At 34.8% G+C, this 19,148-nt stretch overlaps 1 protein-coding gene and 1 pseudogene across 2 annotated transcripts in view; one reads left to right on the top strand and one right to left on the bottom strand.

Moving 5' to 3' along the window:
- The window catches only part of BLTP3B (bridge-like lipid transfer protein family member 3B), a 120,943-nt gene that overhangs the window by 81,348 nt on the left and 20,447 nt on the right, over positions 1–19,148 (bottom strand). For both annotated transcript variants that reach the window (XM_025882433.2, XM_025882432.2), the window contains 3 exons: positions 7,055–7,217; positions 5,552–5,590; positions 3,938–4,029 (listed from right to left, as the gene is read on the bottom strand). In XM_025882433.2, the coding sequence (XP_025738218.1) occupies positions 3,938–4,029; positions 5,552–5,590; positions 7,055–7,117 (194 nt within the window). In that variant the 5' untranslated portion in view covers positions 7,118–7,217. The remainder of the gene's footprint in view (positions 1–3,937; positions 4,030–5,551; positions 5,591–7,054; positions 7,218–19,148) is intronic.
- Positions 8,656–18,979, top strand: LOC112831906 (ribosomal protein uL24-like pseudogene; annotated as a pseudogene).

Raw genomic sequence — 19,148 nt, 5'->3', positions numbered from 1 at the left:
ATTCTTTTTTAATGGCTGAGTAATACTGCATTGTAGATATATACCACTTTTTCTTTATGCATTCATCAATCAATGGATACTTGGGCTGCTCCCATATCTTGGCCATTATAAATAATGCCGTAATAAGCATGGGGTGCATGTATCCTTTCTAATTGGTGTTGTTGCATTCTTTGGTGCAATTCAGGAGTATCAGAGTTGTTGTACTCAGCAGTACAATTACTGGATTGTAGGGGTAGTTCTATTTCTAATTTTTTGAGGAACCTCCATACTGTTTTCCACAGTGGCTACACCAGTTTGCATTCCCACCAACAGTGCACGAGTATTCCTTCAACCCCACATCCTCACTAACACTTGTTCCTTGTGGTTTTGATTGAAGTTATTTTGATAGGTGTGAGTGAAGGTTACTCTTTATTTTTTTTGAGAGAGAGAGAAAAAGAGAGGGCACGTGTGCATGAGCAGGGGGAGGGGCAGAAGGAGAGAGAATCTTAAGCAAGTGTCACGCCCAGCAAGGAGACCGATGCGGGGCTCCATCTCATGACCTTGAGATCATGGCCTGAGCAGAGATCAAGAGTTGGACACTTAACCAACTGAGCGACCCAGGCCCCCCTGAAAGGTTACTCTTCAAATTAGCTTATTATAATCAATCCAAAACTGCCTACTCTCAAGTTGCCAGATGTTCAAACAACTGGAATCTATAAAGTAAATAAGAAAGCTAAATTCCTGGCTACAAACTATAACTACAATATAATCTCAAATTTAGGAATAAAGTCAGAAAAAGTTCACATTCTCCAATCTAATTCAGCAAATATTTATTGAGCATCTACCACGCGCACAATGCTGGGATGTAAGGAAAACTGGAATATAGTTGTGGTATTCTAGGGCTTGCAAGTTACTTGGAGAGGAAAAACACATATACCTAGGAACTGAAACATTAGGCAGTCTGTAATTAAGTGCTTTAAAAAAGGAATCATCATTACACTTGGTAGAGGAAGAAATTGTTCATAACTAAGGAAATCTATCTAGGAAAGAAAAATATATTTCCTACAGGGAGTGATAGGAAGAAGGGAAATCTTATATGAGGGAAAAGTACAAGCAAAGGCACAGAAAAGTAGGAAAGCAGAGGTCACATTTTGAGAATAATGAGTAGTACAGTATGACTGGAATATAGACTACCAATATATTTTGGCAGGAAGGGTAATAAAAGTTTGGCCAAGTAACACATTACTTCAATTATTATCACTATGACCATTATTCCTAAATCTCTATCCACATTTCTCCCTAGAACTTGAAAGTGTTAAAATTCAAATGTCCACCAGCTATTTCCACGAGGCTGACTCCCATACATTTCAAAGCCAACATGTATAAAGGTGAACCCATCATTTTTATTGATCATGTACATCCCTCTCCTATACCTGCTGCTAAGCGTCTTGATTTACTATCTTACTGAATAAATTACCTAAGCTTCCTAATCCTCAGATGACCTATCTTTTAAATCAGGTAATACTTTGCAGGTTACATGTGGGTTGCATGCAATAATGCATATGAACCAAACAGCCTATCTCTTGATTCATGATACTTTATGAAATGTAACTATTATTTACAATATTATTGAAAACTAAAGAGGAAGAACTCATCAGCATCCTAGAGAGAAGCTGCTTTAATCCCAAGGACAAATACTTGGTCACTTGGCTAGAAATATTCCTGGAGTTGGAAAGAATCTATTATTCTATAATAATTATCTGGCAATGCCCTTTGGAATATCCAACTCCATCTGTTCTAACTTGTGCATTAAAAAAAAAAAGTGTTACAATTGAATTGGAGGATTTACCACCAGATGGGTGAAGCCTGAATCAATGACTAAAGTCTTCAAGTTTCTGGCTATGTCATCCATTATAAATTAAAAAGGTAAAATTCCAGTATTCAAACAAGTCTCTTCTAAGTTTGATTAATCTTCACAAAGATGTAGATCTCCTCTATACAAAGTGATACAATTTCTGAACTTACAAATTTACTAGATCATTAATCTATGGGAACATAATCAACTCACAGGTCCAGCACAGAAGGTAAGGCCAGCCTGTTAAATATTAATTTCCCTCCATTTTAATCTCATAGAGACAAAATCATATAGATCAGTGTTTCTCCAAGTTGTCTAAGTATAAAGAATTGTTAAAAATACATAATTACATTCTTGATAACCATTCTAGAACTTAAGAATCATAATTTCAGAAAAAGGAACCCAAAAGAATATAGATTTAGTAAGCACCCTAAGTGATTGCTATAATCAGGCAAGTCTGGAAAATGTGGAAATAGATTAACCATACCACCATACATAAAAATATAAGGATTATCATCATATGATTACAAAGCCAAAATTATAAAGCTTATTGATACTATAAAAACATGAGTTAGGAAGAACATTATCAACAACAGCAATTTTCCTGATCTTCTTTTCCACTTTCAATAATCTTATAAACACCTCTACTTTTTCTCTAATTTTTTGGACTCTACCCAACATGACCAACTGCTCCAATCTACTCTATCACACATGAAATCATACTTTAAACTTTAAAATCTCAAATTGCTGGATGATGTATAAACTACAAAGAAGTTAATGTGGAAGCTCTTTTCCCAGTCACTATTACCTGTAGGCCACATATAAACTGTACACCTGATAAACCTAGCCTTCAGTCAACTCTTAGCAGTGGACTGATGGATCACCATCAGATTCCTATTTTACTGATCAGGCTGTAGGTATTCTCACAGAAAGCACTAATGTAAAGGTGGTTCAACCTTGGTGAAAGACAAAGGTGGAAATGCACTAGTGTGTGTGTCTGTGTATCCGATGAGTACGTTCATTCTATTTTTTTTTTTTTTAAAGATTTTATTTTTAAGTAATCTCTATATCCAACATGGGGCTCAAACTTACAACTCCAAGATCAACAGCCACATGCTCTACCAACTGAGCCAGCCAGGCACCCCATGTACATTCATTCCAAAGAAGAGTTTTATCATTGGTTTGACACAGCACCCGAATACTATAAAACATTCAGGGCTGCTGTGTTCTACAACTTGAGGAGGAACTAATTACATTAAAATCTATGTGAACATTTTACATGAATAGGTGCACAAAAATTAGTGCAGAAATCCTGCCTTAAGAAAATGATATATAGTATGAAAGCCAAATTTAATGTACACAATAATAAACAGGCAATTTTTTAAAGATCCATTTTTTAAGGGGCGCCTGGGTGGCTCAGTTGTGTCTGACTTCGCCTCAGGTCATGATCTTAGAGTCCTGGGATCCAGCACTACATCAGGCTTCCCACTCAGCAGGGAGTCTGCTTGTCCCTCTGCCCCTCCCCCTGCTTGCGCCCTCCTGCTCACTCTCTCAAATAAATAAATAAAATCTTTTTAAAAAAAAAGATCTATTTTTTTAAGATCTAACTTTTTAAGACTTTGCAAAATGGCCCCCAAGCTTCTACTTTATTAGCATCTGATTTTTGTCTATGAAAATCCAATTTATATAAAGTGTGAACCTTCTATATTTCATGAATTTTGGAGTAACCCAAAAGGCCTATAATTTTTTAAGATATCAACTTAACCCTTAAGAGTCATAAAAGTTACACTGATGCATAGAATAAATGAGTGGCAAAGAAACTATTCAGAGACTTAGATATTATCTGATTTATAGGATGTTTTTGGTTGATCATTACTATTTAGTATCAAGGAAAGCAAGATGAATAAAGGAGGCTAAAAATCAATTCTACAACTCTGGCAACGTAATACCAAAACTGCAAAATGTCTCATGGGAAAAGGTGACTGAAATAGAAACTGTCTGAGATTAGGAAATTTTATTTCATGTTCCATTACTACAGATAACAGAGCTGACTACAGAAAATAACTCCCTTTGCAAGTCATGCAGTTAATGGAAATAGCTTACCTTTGTCCTGAAGCAGTTGCAATTGGTGATGGGCCATTAGGATTTCGTGGTTCTTCACATGTACTCATTTCCATTATTACTTTATCCAGAGACTAATAAAAATACATTAAAAATTAAAAATTAGGTATTTTATGTATTTTATGAAAATATCATGTAACACTATTTTCTCTTTCATTTCTTTAGGAACAACGTAAACAGTAAGTAAGCAGAGTCACTTTAAATGTCTCTCTATGGGGCGCCTGGGTGGCTCAGTCATTAAGCATCTGCCTTCAGTCTGCCTTCAGCTCAGGTCATGATCCTAGGGTCCTGGGATCGAGCCCCATGTCGGGCTCCCTGCTCCGCGGGAAGCCTGCTTCTCCCTCTCCTGCTCCCCCTGTTTGTGTTCCCTCTCTCACTGTGTCTCTCTCTGTCAAATAAATAAATAAAATCTTTAAAAAAATAAAAAAATAAATGTCTCTAAAAGTCTAAAAAGACAAATACCAAAACAGAAAATGTGCTCAGTCCTTTCTCAAGGCATCTGATAAAAAAGCTGTAGGCATATAGGAGTATGAGACAAAAATACTACAAGTAGCCATATGCGCTGAAATCGTCAGATTTTACAGAAGCGCAATCTCTAATTCCAGAATGTGTGATATTATTGATTGCTAAATGACATTATATATTAATGAATGGGATTTAAGTAGCTGTAAAAGCTTATCCCAGTCTAAGACTTAAGATTTAAGACATGCAACACTGAAAAACATGAAATATGCAAGAAATGTGAAAAAATAAACATTGCCATAATGAAAAAATGTCTTTCAAGGTAACAGTTTTGCTTGAAGATCAAATGTCCTTAGTAGTCATCACTAACACAACTCAGTCATTCTTCATTCTCTATTTTACTATAGCATTTATTATCTGAAATTGTCTTATTTACTTGTTTGTTGTTGGTCTCCTCTATAAAAATATTAAGTTCCCTCAGGGCACAGGGAAAGTGCTCAATAAATATCTGTGGAATGAATGAATCAATAAATGACCAAATGACCAATCTTTCTTCAATTTTCCATAAAAAAGCAAAGTAGGAGGCTCAACTGGTTAAGCATCTGCCTTCGCCTCTCAGGTCATGATCCCAAGGTCCTGAGATCAAGCCCCTCTGGGCTCCCTGCTCAGCGGGGAGTCGGCTTATCCCTCTTCCTCTGCCCCTCCCCACCCCACTCTTGTGTAGGTGTGTGTGCTCTCTTTCAAATAAATAAATAATAAAATCTTTAAAAAAAAAGGAAAGTATATTCAGATGCATATTATTCAATTTAGTAGATCAATAAAATCAGAAATACAGAAAGTTTGAATTAAATGTTACTAAAACTGTCATAGTATGTCAATAAAGAGCTAAATGACACAATAAAAATATAACAACTTAGAACATAATACATCTGAAAAATTTTAAAGGACCTTCCCATTTTAAAATTCAAACTTCTCAATGAAGGGCTGAAAAAACTAAGTACCATCCAAATAAAATGAAAGCCAATCTGTAGAAAAGCCAGAAGACTGTGTTTCTCTGAAACAAAAGATTAATATTAGAATAATTAGATCATATGCATATATAAATGTTTATTTCTGAGGCAAGTCAGAACTCACCAAACAGATGGGATGTGTTTTCAATTTTGTCCATGGAATCTACCAAAAAAAAAACCAAAATTTTTTTCTTTAAAATCAATCATTAAAAAATAATTTAAAATAGCAATCAACACAGATGCTCTCTAAATATAGTGATAGACATACCAAATTCTATCAGATGACTTTTCCTCAAATTGCAAAGTAACTGAGCAACTCATTTAGACTCTTGAAATTAGATGTACCTATTTTATATAAGAAAAGACTACTAATCATATTTTCTTAGTCATCTTTTAAAATAAGAATTTTAGGTCCTCATAAGTTTCTTTTTTCCCAGACCTTAAAACACATTTTAACTTCATCATTGACCGATTTAATTTTAAGTAGGCTCCATGCCCAACATGGGGCTTGAAGTCACGACCCTAAGATTAAGAGTCGCATGCTCTTCTGATGGAGCCAGCCAGGCACCTCTTTAACTTTGTAATTTAAACTAAGATTTCCCAGCAGAGTATAACCAGTCTTTTATTCATTGAACAGTTTTTTAAATTCTAAAATTCTGACCATGGGAGGCCTGGCTGGCTCAGTCTCGGAAGAACATGTGACTCTTGCTCTCAGGGTCATGAGTTTAAGCCCCATGTTGGGTATGGAGATTACTTAAAAATAAAATCTTTAGAAAAAAATTTTTTTAATAAAATAAAATTCTGACCAATCTTTTTGTAGATATTCAAGAAAAACACAAAGGTGAGGCCACTCAGGTAAATGTAGGCAGTATCAAATAATAATGTTCAAACACACACTAAAAAGTCACATCTTTATAGATATTTGGGTTAAAGGTCACCATTGAACAATATAGGAACTTTTCTACAATCTTTTCTTTGGAGTCCAATTTTGAGTTTACGAAACAGATTACTCATGCAGTATTTCTACTGAGCAGACTCTCAAAAAGACTGGTCTTTAAGAGCAAGAAGTGATATGACATACAATTAGAGTCAAAGGTATGCAGGAATAAATTTTAATAAGGAGGAATAATAATAATAATAAAAGAAAACTTAAAAATCCTTGAGGAAGAAACAAATGAGGAAAATAAATAAAATTTCAAATAAAAGTACAATGTACAGAATAAGGTAAGGACTGATGGTTTCATGTCTTTATTTGAAATCATGTTTACTTACTACAAATTTAAATTGTCCCTATTAATAAATCTTATGAAAAAATATGTTTGAATATATGCCAAATTTAACCAATTATTTTATTAATAACTACCAATACTTTATTTAAATGTTAAAATTAAACTTTAAACAAAAATTAAACTATAAATTAATAATATATTAGCATATGACTTCAACTAAATTTATCTGGCACGCATTCATGCAATTACTTAGGCATAGGTATTTGTCTTAAATTATATTAATGAAAATGTTTTTTTATAGAACTATCTAAACTAAAACAAAATACTTATTTTAAGAGATAGGAATAAAATAAAAAAATGAAAACAGAAAATGCTTTCCACAGATATCAAAGTCTCACCCTAATAGATGCTTTATTACAAAAAACTTTGTTGATAGCAAGCCATGTTGGCAAATCCAACATATTCTGGAGCACCTCTTCATCCAACTCCAAATTCTTCAGTTCACCTTCTCCTTTGAGGGTACTTAGATTTATCTTGTCAGGAGATAAATTTTTAGTAAATCTGAAAGAGAATATATATTGACATTCATTTTAGTGTCAGTTACTGTACCCCATTCTCGCAAATGTACAAAGCATTAAAAATAATAGCAGCACAAAGAAACACAAAACTTCAGTGACGGGCTCTACTTTAATCCATGTTTTTCAATGAGGTTTTGTTATTGTTTTGATCTCTCTTATCCATAGCTCTCTTATACAAAGCCTACAGTGTTTTTAGCATATATTTGAATATCATATTTCCACATACATAAAACTCTGGTTCTTACTGCCTTTCAAATTTATGAATATTTAAGTAACATCCACTTTTCTCCAGGTACTATGCAAGGCAGTGGGGATAGCTCAAGGCCATTCCATAACCACGTGTTGTTCACTTTGCTACAGACCACATCACAGACAGAAGGAATATTCCTATTTTACTAACCAACCTACAAGGAAGGTTAAGGGAATAAGGGGACCCTTTAGAAGTAGCAATAGCAGCTGCTACCCATTCATCATCCCAAGAACAATATCAAAGGATATTAGTACTCCTTTTTAGAATTACCCAGAGAGTCCCAGCCTCAGAAACTGACCCAGATCATTCAGGAATAAATTAGAGTACATAAATCTTTTTCTAAAAGGTCTCTGAGGAAAGGGATTATGCAACTCTACTTGGCAGCCAATTTTGGTGTTTTCTACATGAGACTTAAAAATACCAATTACTTATAATCCTAAATTGGCTGTACAAATACCATTTATCCTTTCTGTAGGAGTTAAGATAAATGAAGTAGTAAAGTGCTTAGTAAAAGTGCCAAAAGTCACATGGGAGACTAGATCCTAAATTCTAATTAAAGAACAGATTCTCTTTAAATTTTTTATACTGTTATGTTAATCACCATACATTACATCATTAGTTTTTGATGTAGTGTTCCATGATTTATTGTTTGTGCATAACACCCAGTGCTCCACGCAGAACATGCCCTCTTTAATACCCATCACCAGGCTAACCCATCCCCCAACCCCCTTCCCCTCTAGAACCCTCAGTTTGTTTTTCAGAGTCCATTGTCTCTCATGAAGAACACAGATTCTCTATGATGAATTAAAAATGAAAAATCTTAAACTTAAGAAAAAAGACTGGAAATAACAATAATAGTTAAAACAATACTGGACATTTTCCAAGGGTTTACTGTGTACCAGGTTCTTTGCATGCAAGCATTACTACTTCATCTAATTCCTACAATAAACCTTTAAGGTCAATACTATTTTTATTCCCACTGATTTGATAAGTAAACATAATGAGAAACTAACTTACTTGCCCAATATCACAACTAATAAAGACGATAACAGTAATAACAATAAATTATACATATACATTAAAGTACTTCCATATACATCACTTTATTTGATCCTTACAACAACCCTAGTTTGTCTCTTTTGCAGCCATTACTGAAGGAACAGCGGCCAAAATGAAGTTCAATCCCTTTGTGACTTCTAACCAGAGCAAGAACCATAAAAGACATTTCAGTGCACCTTCCCATATTCACAGGAAGATTATGTCTTTTTCCCCTCTTTCCAAAGAGCTGAGACAGAAGTACAATATTCGATCCATGCTAATCCAAAAGGAGAATGAAGTACAGGTTGTGCAAGGACACTAAAAGGTCAGTAGATTGGCAAAGTAGTCCGGATTTACAGAAAGAAATACACCATCTACACTAAACGAGTATAGTGAGAGAAGGTGAATAGCACAACTGTCCATGTGGCCATTCACCCTAGCGAGGTGGTTATCACTGGACCAAAAGTGGACGAAGACTACAAAAAGATCCCTGAACATAAAGCCAAAACTTGCCATGTAGGAAAGGAAAGGGCAAATATAAGAAGCAATTGAGAAGATGTACGAATAAAATAATGTTATATATGACTTGAAATAAAAACTGTTCAAACGAAAACTATAAATAAATAAAACAACCCTAAAAAAATGAAAAACTGCTAACTTTGCCCAGGAAGTACTTTTTTCAAAAATGAAACTACTGACAAAATTAACTACCAGCTAACAAGAAATATCAGCCAGTCTTTTACCTTTTTTGAAACTAATTATTAAAGTAACAAAATATACTGGTTATTCATATGCCCTACACATCAACAAGAACATCAATAAATATACACAGGCTTCATTTCATGCTTCCCACTGACTCTGCACCAGAATTTCTTGAGCCATATTTTATCGTGATTCATATCGTCTCACAGAATGTCAACTGAGAAATACAGAATTCACATTTAACCCATATTTGACCAGTGATGCTGGGTTGTATTATACTGACCACCACTCATGTTTGGTTTAATACTATGATGTTTCCTGACAGGCTTTCACCCCTAATCATATAGGAATGGCCTACCACTACCTCAAGGCAGATTATTAGAGCTAGAAGGGAGCATTCACTAAGTACTTACTGAGAATTCACTATTCAGACACATATACTGACAAGCAGTACACTCAAGGAGTCCCTGCCTTTGTGCAGTTCTCAGTTCAGTTGGTAGACAGAACACCAAAAACCATGACTAAGAGAGAATACAGTACAGGGTTTTAATCTAGAGCTTCACTGAAAACAGGGACTTTTGAGATGATATCTGAGAATGAGTAGGAGAACTTAACTAGGCAAGGAAAAGAAGGGAGACAGAAGAGTATTCCAAGCAGAGGGAATAAAACACAAAGAAACGTTCTCAGGATGGAGGGAGCATGGTATAAAATAGAACTACAAGAGGACCAAGAGAGTAGAAGATAAATCAGAAAGGACAAAGGGACTGATTCTACAAGGCCTTGACCATTTCATTCAATCATTCATTTAGTAAATCCTAACTGACACCTATAAATTAACAAACACTGGAGATAAGACAATGAACAAAACAGATAAAAAATCTGCCTTCATGGGACTTAAAGGGACAGAGTTCTGTGGAGAAGGAAAAAATAAGTTAAATACATAGTAAGTCAGATTCTGACTAGGGAGGGGAAAAAAGGCAAAATAGTAAGATAGCAGGAATAAGCAGAGACCCTTTTAATTTTTAAAAGGATGGAAAGGAAAACCCTCAGTGAAAAGATGACATTCAGGCAAAGATCTGAAGGAAGTGAAGGAGGTAGCTATACAAATATCTAGAGGAAGAATGCTCTAGGCCAAGGAAAAGCAAGGGTAAAAACTTGAGGTGGGAAAATGCTTGGCATGTCTGAGGAATAGCAAGAATGTGGCTGGAGAAAGTGAGCAGAAAGGCAAGAGTAAAAGGAAATGAGTTAAGTTAGAGAAATAAGAGGGGCCAGATCACACGGAACCTTTAAAACCACTCCGAGGACTCTGGCTTTTACTCTGAGTAAAAATGAGAGTGACTGGAGATGGTTTTGACTAGAATAGGAAACTTTTTTTTTTTTAAGATTTATTCATTTTTTATTCGAGGAGGAGAAAGAGAGTGAGGTGTACACGAGCACAGGGAGAGAGACTCTCTTTGCAGACTCCACGCTGAGTGTGGAGCCCAACACAGTGTTTGATCTCAAGACCCTGATATCATGACCTGAGCTGAAATCAAGAATCAGACGCTCAACCAACTCAGCCACCTAGGTGCCCCTGGAAACTTTAATTTTCAAAGGTTCACTCCATTGAGAATATATGAAAGGGAGGACGTGGACAGCAGCAGGCAGCCCAGATAGGAAGTTACTGCAATAATCCAGTAAGAGAAGAGCTGCCCTGGATCAAGATGTGAGAGTAAAAAGTGATAGAAAGGGAGGAGTCGAGAGAGATTTTGAAAGTAAAGCCAACAGGATTTGATTGTACAGAATGACGTCAAGGATGACTTCGAAGGTTTTTAGTCTGAGTATATATATGGAAGGATAGAGTTACCACTTATCAGGGTTAAGAAACAGAAGGAGAAATAAGTTTGGGATTAAGGATCAGAATTTAGGCTTTGAATAGTTTAACTAAGAGATGCCCATTAGATATCCAATAAGAGATGCCAATTACGTAAATATTCAAATCTCATTCAGTAGCTGCAGATACAAATTTGGTGATCACCAATGTTAGAGACGGTATTTATAGTTGCAAAATGGAGACAGAAAATTAAATGGCTCAAGGACTGTGGTCAGAGACCACTAAGAAGCCAAGAAATGTGAAAGAAACCAATAAAGGAGATTACAAAAGAAGAACCAGTAAGGCAGGAGAGAAACCAGGTTGCTTTCGAGTTTTGTTTTCTTTATTAAGGTAAGAGAACTCAGCAAGCTTATATGTTGGTGACAATGCAGAAAAAAGAAAACCACTGATGGTACAGTAAGGACAGACAACTGCTAGAGCAAAATTCATGATTAGAAGACAGCAGATGCAGTATATACGAGGAGGGGGTGGCCTTGAATAGCTCTGACATTGGAAAGCATGTTAATACTCTAGATATGTAAAAATAAAATGAGAAAGAACGAGAAGAGGGGAAGCACCTAAAGCTGAAATCAACCTGAAACAGATGAGCCTAATTATACTTCAAAAATACTATAAGCATATTTAAAGGGAAGAGGAAGAGAGGAAGGACAGACAGAGGGACAGATGGGCAAAGACTAATCTGAGTAACCAACATTTGACTATATATCCTTAGTGCTGGGCAAGAAGGGATGTAAGGGGGTGTGTGTGTGCATATGGGAGGGATTAGTGAAGAAATCAACCAACATCTTGACCAGGTATGTACAAGAATGTTCATCTCAGTGACATTTACAAAGGGAAAAAAGTGAAAGCACTTAAATGTCCAAAGGGAAATCTCTAATTATATCATGCTAACATACATAATCAATACATAATATGTCTTGCCAACCATATAAAGAAAATGCTTATATTATGGTGAAAATTTGAGGTTTAAAGTTACATACTGTGATTTCAATTATGTAAAAAATACATTATAAAATGTCAAATATCAAGAGTACCTATGATTGGTAAGATTTTAGACTTCTTTGTCTTTATACTTTCCTATATGTTTAAGTGTTCTAATAAGGAGCATATATCACTTTTATGAAGACAAAAGTTCATCAAAAACCCAAAAAGACAGGCCTGGCAAGAGTAAAAGTGAAAGATGGAAAGATTAAAATTCATGTCATTAACAAGAAATTCTACCTTCAATTTAGTTCATATTAAAGGGAGAACATCTGCAAAGAGCATGGGCCTTAAAGTCAGACAAGTCTGAATTCCTGTTAACCACTTACTGTGGTACCTCTGTGCCTGTTTGCTCATCTATAACATGGGGGAAATAATACCAACCTCAAACAATTTTAGTGAGGATTAAAGATAATATATAAAGCACCTGGTATAAAACAGATATCCAAATAAGAGTTCTCTTTCTCCTTCCCTTTTTTTAATTTAGATTAAATTATGGACACATTGATTATAGTTTAAACTAAAGCAAGTTCATGCTTACCCAAATAGGACTTCAAAATGGTCATTATAGAGCTAATCTGGAAAACATTATTAATACTGCTCATCTACTGAACTATTTTAAATAGAAAGCAGAAGATATAATGGTAACTTACATTCATAGCTATTAAACAGCTTGTTCCCTACATTGGTGAACAGTGCATATATCAAATTATTTATCGTCTATTATTCATGTTAGGCTTTAATTTTCATGTATTTTCATTCTGCACAAATGCCCCAATCATTTATTAATATAATTATGTTTCCTGCAAAAACAGAAACTGGAGAATGATTCTTCAGCCACACTTTTCATAACTTAACTGATAAAGGAAAAGTAGACTTTAAGTGTATACGAGGCAAACAAAGGGAGGGAAACTCACAAAAGAGCATTAAGGCTTGGAAGAGGTATTTTTCTACCTATACTTTTTCCAAGTGTTGCTACAGCTCTTCGAACTAAATTGCCATATGAAATCCCCAGATAATTCTATTACTCTACTGAATATTATAATTGAGAAGGGCCTGATCCTAAAGAGAATAAATTGTTATCTGAAATAAACCACTTCCACTCATTAAAGAACTATTTAAAGCTCTGAAGAGTTATATAAACATTTTAAAACCAAACTTTTAAAAATAGGGCAGGAATTTAAGTCAATGAATTAAACTTCTGAATAATTATTTTTTTACTTAAGATAAAAGGGAGGGGTGGGAGAAATGAAGCATAACACAGATACAAAACCAAAGTAGCTGTTAACAAAGACTCAAAACGAAGATAAAGGAGAAAGCTGATTGACCTGAATATATGAAAGTCACAACAGCACAGAAGAAAGTCATATGATATGTAAAAAAAGGTAAAAAAAGGTAAAAAAAGGCACAAATTTTACTGATTTTTTTATTTTTAAAATTCAGAAACACACTCTTTCATTACTATGTACATTATGGCATGCAAAGAGGTTTATTTTAAAATAAACGTATCCTTCACTCTAACATTAGTATTCTATGAAATAAATTTTAGTGTGAATGTGTATATTTTATTGGTTAACTTTTACCATCTTTTTAACAATGTAACAACTTGAAAACATACTTAAAACATGAAAACAGGCTTCCATTTTATCCAAAATCTTCTTTAATTACACATAATACATGAAAATACATTTACTAGTTTTTTCGGTATTAACAACAGAAATAGCTAACTAGAGGAATAAAATTTCCAGGCAAATGGAAAGAATGCACTTGACTTAGGTTATGCATTTTATACTCAATACATAATTATTAGAGTCTAAATTACATGCAAAGCACTGTGCTGAGTAGACACTTATGGCAAAACAAAGAAAGTCCATAATCAAAGATTTATAATTTGCTAAAGGTAACAGGCCATAAATGTAGAAAAAGTTAAGAATTCCAGCTCTGTAATAATAAAAATGCCACTTACTACTCAACTTCTCTATACCTCAGTTTCATTAACTGTGAAATGGCGATAACAAAATAATACCTGCTTTCACGGGGCTGTTTTAATGATTAACTGGGTTAGAATATGTAAAATGCTAGGAACTGTCCCTAATACACAGGAAAACTCAGTGTTAGCTATTTATTACTAAAACAAAGACACAGGTTAAATAGGAATATGAACACAGAGACCTGATATAACCAGTGGTAAAATTTTTCCAAAAAAAATTGGGGGTCTTGATAAAACACTAAGTATGCAGATCATAAATCAAAAAGCATAAATTTTATATCTAATGTTACTATAAATTTTAGTCATGATTTACTTGAACTTTCATCAGATCCATTCTATAGCTATATCATAAAAACAAAGATAATACAGTTGTTTTATTTACTAAAGCAACCCGAAACAGATTTCTCAAATATGCCATCTCTAGGTTAAATACACTTATTTGGAGGTAGAATCATAAAATGTTAGAGCTCAAAAGAATCTTAACACAGTTATAAACCCTTTTCTGACCTAGTTACCTACCTTCTTCTACACTTAGCTCTTTGCATTCAAATATTAAAACCCCGGGACATTCTTTTCAAACCTCATCAGTAAATATGCATTTCTTAGAGTTATTCACCTTGTCCTGAAATTGTTTATGGTTCCTGTTATTGTACATGTTATTAAAGATTCACATCAATGCCTACTATTCTTCTAAATTTAATAACTGGCTCTGCTACTTCATAATTATTTTCTTAAATAACAGCTGTAACTAGAAATAATCATTTCTATTCTGTGATATTTCATGCTATAGCCTGAACAACTACATTTTACAAGGAATTTAACAACGCATGTTAAACTGTTTGATTATGAAACTTACAGTAGGCATTTGCAATCTGAAGTTCCTGGATGGACTTCAAGGGGTCCAAGATATTTTACATATTTTATCATATTTTCAAATGGGGCTTTTAGAAACAAAAAAAAGGGGGGGTGGGAGGGATGGGGTGGCTGGGTGATAGACAGTGGGTAGGGTATGTGCTATGGTGAGCGCTGTGAATTGTGCAAGACTGTTGAATCACAGATCTGTACTTCTGAAACAAATAATGCAACATATATTAAGAAAAAAGAAAAAGAAGAAGATAGCAGGAGGGGAAGAATGAAGGGGAGTAAGTCAGAGGGGGAGACGAACCATGAGAGACAATGGACTCTGAAAAACAAACTGAGGATTCTAGAGGGGAGGAGAGTGGGGGGATGGGTTAGCCTGGTGATGGGTATTAAAGAGGGCATGTTCTGCGTGGAGCACTGGATATTATGCACAAACAATGAATCATGGAACACTACATCAAAAACTAATGATGTAATGTATGGTGATTAACATAACAATAAAAAATTTTTTTAAAAGGCTAATTAAGAACCACTGACTTAAAAAGGATTAATTTTAACCATCCAGAAAATAAAATTACTTCAGTATTATAAGTTGGTTTTCAATACCATTATTATTTAATATAATTAACTTGTTATTAATAAACAAACCCCTCTTAGGGTGGCTGCCCAGCTACCAGTGATTCCATCTTCCCAGAGAAAGGCTATAAATATAGGAGAAAAGTGCACACCTAAGACATACTTCCTTGGGTACAGGTGATTGATCTAGAAGTTGAAATGGCATCTAGGCTGTTTAATCAGATTCTTTCCTTCAGAAATCTGAAACTACAACACTTAGTATCAAGATGACAAATAATAAAGGAATATGAGTGCCAGAGAAACACAGATCCAATACGTTAGAACTTAAAGATACCATAAGGATTCTTCTCCCATCACTGTTCCATTCTCCTAAATTGGGCCCAATTCAAACCTATGAAATGAACTAGTAATTGACATCACTAGCTAGTATCTCAAGACCATGCATCCCTATAAGGATTAAATTCTCACTGTATATGAAGAGCTATTATAAGAATATATATAAGAATTATCTTTGTTTAAGCAAATTTAGTAACTTTTGCTTGATTTTATTCAAAACAGTATTTCTAGAAGAGAACAAAGTACCTTAAGACCACATTAAAGTCATAAAAGAGAGGATGTTTCTGGAGAAACGTCCCAAAATCTGAAAGACTACCAAGTCCTTTGGCTAGGAACATTAAGTTACTAATCTACAAATAATCACATCCTTTCATAGTCCATGGGTTTCATCATGGAGACGTAAACATCACTTCACTCAAAACTAAGAAACAGGGGTGCCTGGGTGGCTCAATTTGTTAGGTGAGCAACTTCTGATTTCGGCTCAGGTCATGAACTCAGGGTCCTGGGATTGAGCCCCACGTCGGGTTCCACACTCAGCATGGAGTCTGCTTGAGATTATCACTCCATCCCCAGCTGCCCTCCCACTCGTTCTCTCTCTCAAGTAAATAAATAAATCTTAAAAAAAAATAAATGGATGAGGCTTTTCTAAAGAAACCCGTATTTCCTCATTTTCTCCATTATCTAACCCCATTTTTTTCACCCCCGTTGTTCCTCTTTTAATCTGGCACTCTCCTCTTGGGGCTACTTGCTTTCTTGCCCTACTCTATGCCTTATTATCTTCAGGGTCAAAAAGTGAACTAGCTATTTTTAAAAATGATGATATAAGTTAGGTCAAGAAACACGCTTGATGTTACAGCCTAGTACATACAGACACACACACACAATTAAGATGAAAATTTCACAGAACAATAGTTTAATACAGTCTGATATTTTCTATTCTATTTCATTCTTTTAAAATAGTGATCCCAGGGAGCCTGGGTGGCTCAGTCAGTTAAATAACTGACTCTTGATTTCAACTCTGGTCATGATCTCAGGGTTGTGAGATGGAGCCCCGCGTCATGCTCTCTCTCCCTCTACCCCTCCCCCAACAATGCACACACATGCGCTCTCTCTAAATAAATCTTCAAAAAATAAAATACAATTACAAGGTGCCACACAGATTTCACAAGGTAAGCTATAACTCACAGCTTAACAAAAAATACATAAGAAGTTCATCATGACCAAGTATGAAGATCGGTTTAACATTCAAAAATCAACCAGTGTAATAAACCATATTAAAAAGTAAAACTGCATGATGATCTCTATAGAGACATAAAAAAAGTCAACACCATACATGGAAAAATAACTCTCAACAAACTAGGAACAGAAGATAACTTCCTCCAAACTACAAAGGACATCTATGAAAATCCTATAGCTAAAATCATACTTAAAGATGGAAGACTAAAATGTTTTATCCCTAGGGCGCCTGGGTGGCTCAGATGGTTGAGCGTCTGCCTTCGGCTCAGGTCATGATCCCAGGGTCCTGGGATCGAGTCCCACATCAGGTTCCCTGCTCCTTGGGAGCCTGCTTCTCCCTCTGCCTCTCTCTCTCTCTCTCTGTCTCTCATGAATAAATAAATAAAATCTTTAAAAAAAAAAAAATAAAATAAAATAAAATGTTTTATCCCTAAGACAGAGACAAGACAAGGATATCTGCTCTTACCACTTCTACTCAGCATTGTATTGGAGGTTCTAGCCAACACAATAAGGCAAGAAAAAAATAAAAGACATTCTGTTCAGAAAAGAAGTAAAACTGCCTTTTTTCCCAAACGACATGATCATCTGTATAGAAAACCATACAGAATCCTTTAAAAAGCTATCAGAACTAATAAATGAGTGTAGCAAGGTTACAGGCTATAAGACCAACATAAAAAATAAAATCAATTGAAGAGACACAGGAACCAAATGAAAGCACTCCCAATGGCTAAAACTGGAACAATCTGGGCTACAAAACAAATTATTAGATTATAACTCAAAATATAAAATAAATATACCTGAGTATACACAGATATAAAGACATGATTGAATAAATAACTGGGAGAGAAGAGATAAATCTCTCATACAGAAAAGTTCCAAATAACTTTTCTCTATTCCAACCTCAGGGAAGTAGAACATAACCCTTCATTTCTTTTTTGTGTGTGGCTGCTTTTCTTTCCAAAGTATACAGTATGACAGTGGGCAAAAGAGTAACTTTACAGTGGAGAATCTGACAAAGGCCAACATCAACAATAAGACATGTTGACAGCATGTACTTCTGATAATAAAAATGGCATTTTACCTCTGTGGTCTTCTTGCCAAAAGCCCATAACCCATTCTAATCATGAGAAAAACATTATACAAATACTGATTGAGAGACACTGAACAAAATATCTAACCAGTACTACTGAACTCTCAAGATCATCAAAGAGAAGGAAAGCCTGAGAAACTGTCATAGTCAGGAGTCTAAAAAAAAATGATGACTAAATATGTGATATTCACAATGAGATCCTGGAACTAAAAAAGGACATTAGGTAAAAACCTTAGGAAATGTGAGCAAAGTATAGGCTATAGTTAACAATAATTTATAAATATAGGGTCATTAATTGTGACAAATGTACCATACTATTTAACAAATTAATAAAAGAGATGGACTCCAATACTATTGAATCCTGTCCTTTTTCAATGTTTTAAAATAGTCCATGAATAGCTAATTCTTAAAATCTGTTTTTCTCAACCATAGAAAACCTGTCATGCATACCTTATTTCAAAGGGGTACATGAAAAGCTCTAGTGATTCATGAAAACTGCTTGAGAGCATAAACCCGAAGCATAACACAGGAGTAAATTCTTATTAAGACTATGAGAAGCCTAATAAAAATCTTTGCTACAGGTCTCTCAACCAATATTATTTCTTGATTCATAAAATTTTTCAGAATTTCTTATATCCACATTTTTGTTATCAGTAACTTAGCAGAGAGTATTATGCAGAGGAATACATGGCTGCCTCGAAAACTGCTACCCAGAGTAAGTATTTACAAACCTGCCAACCTGGCATTGATTGTTACAGAGTGAATACAAACAAGAAATCCAAAGGCTATCTTCTTTTTCCGCAGAAAAATAATTTTGAGACTTTCAGCAGAGAAGTTGACCAGTATATCCTAGTAAAATGAGATGTATGAATAGTGTTTTACTGCATTGCATGGTAATCCCTCTACAAAAATAAAAAGATCTACAATAAAGGAAATCACACACACACACACACACACACACACACACACACACACACACAC

The sequence above is a fragment of the Callorhinus ursinus genome, unplaced genomic scaffold (genome assembly GCF_003265705.2).
Source record: "Callorhinus ursinus isolate GAN/ISIS: 27379988/994484 unplaced genomic scaffold, GSC_fseal_2.0 scaffold14, whole genome shotgun sequence".
NCBI lineage: Eukaryota > Metazoa > Chordata > Mammalia > Carnivora > Otariidae > Callorhinus > Callorhinus ursinus.
Note: the sequence above shows the minus strand (reverse complement) of the source record. Positions and strands in the feature narration are given on the sequence as shown.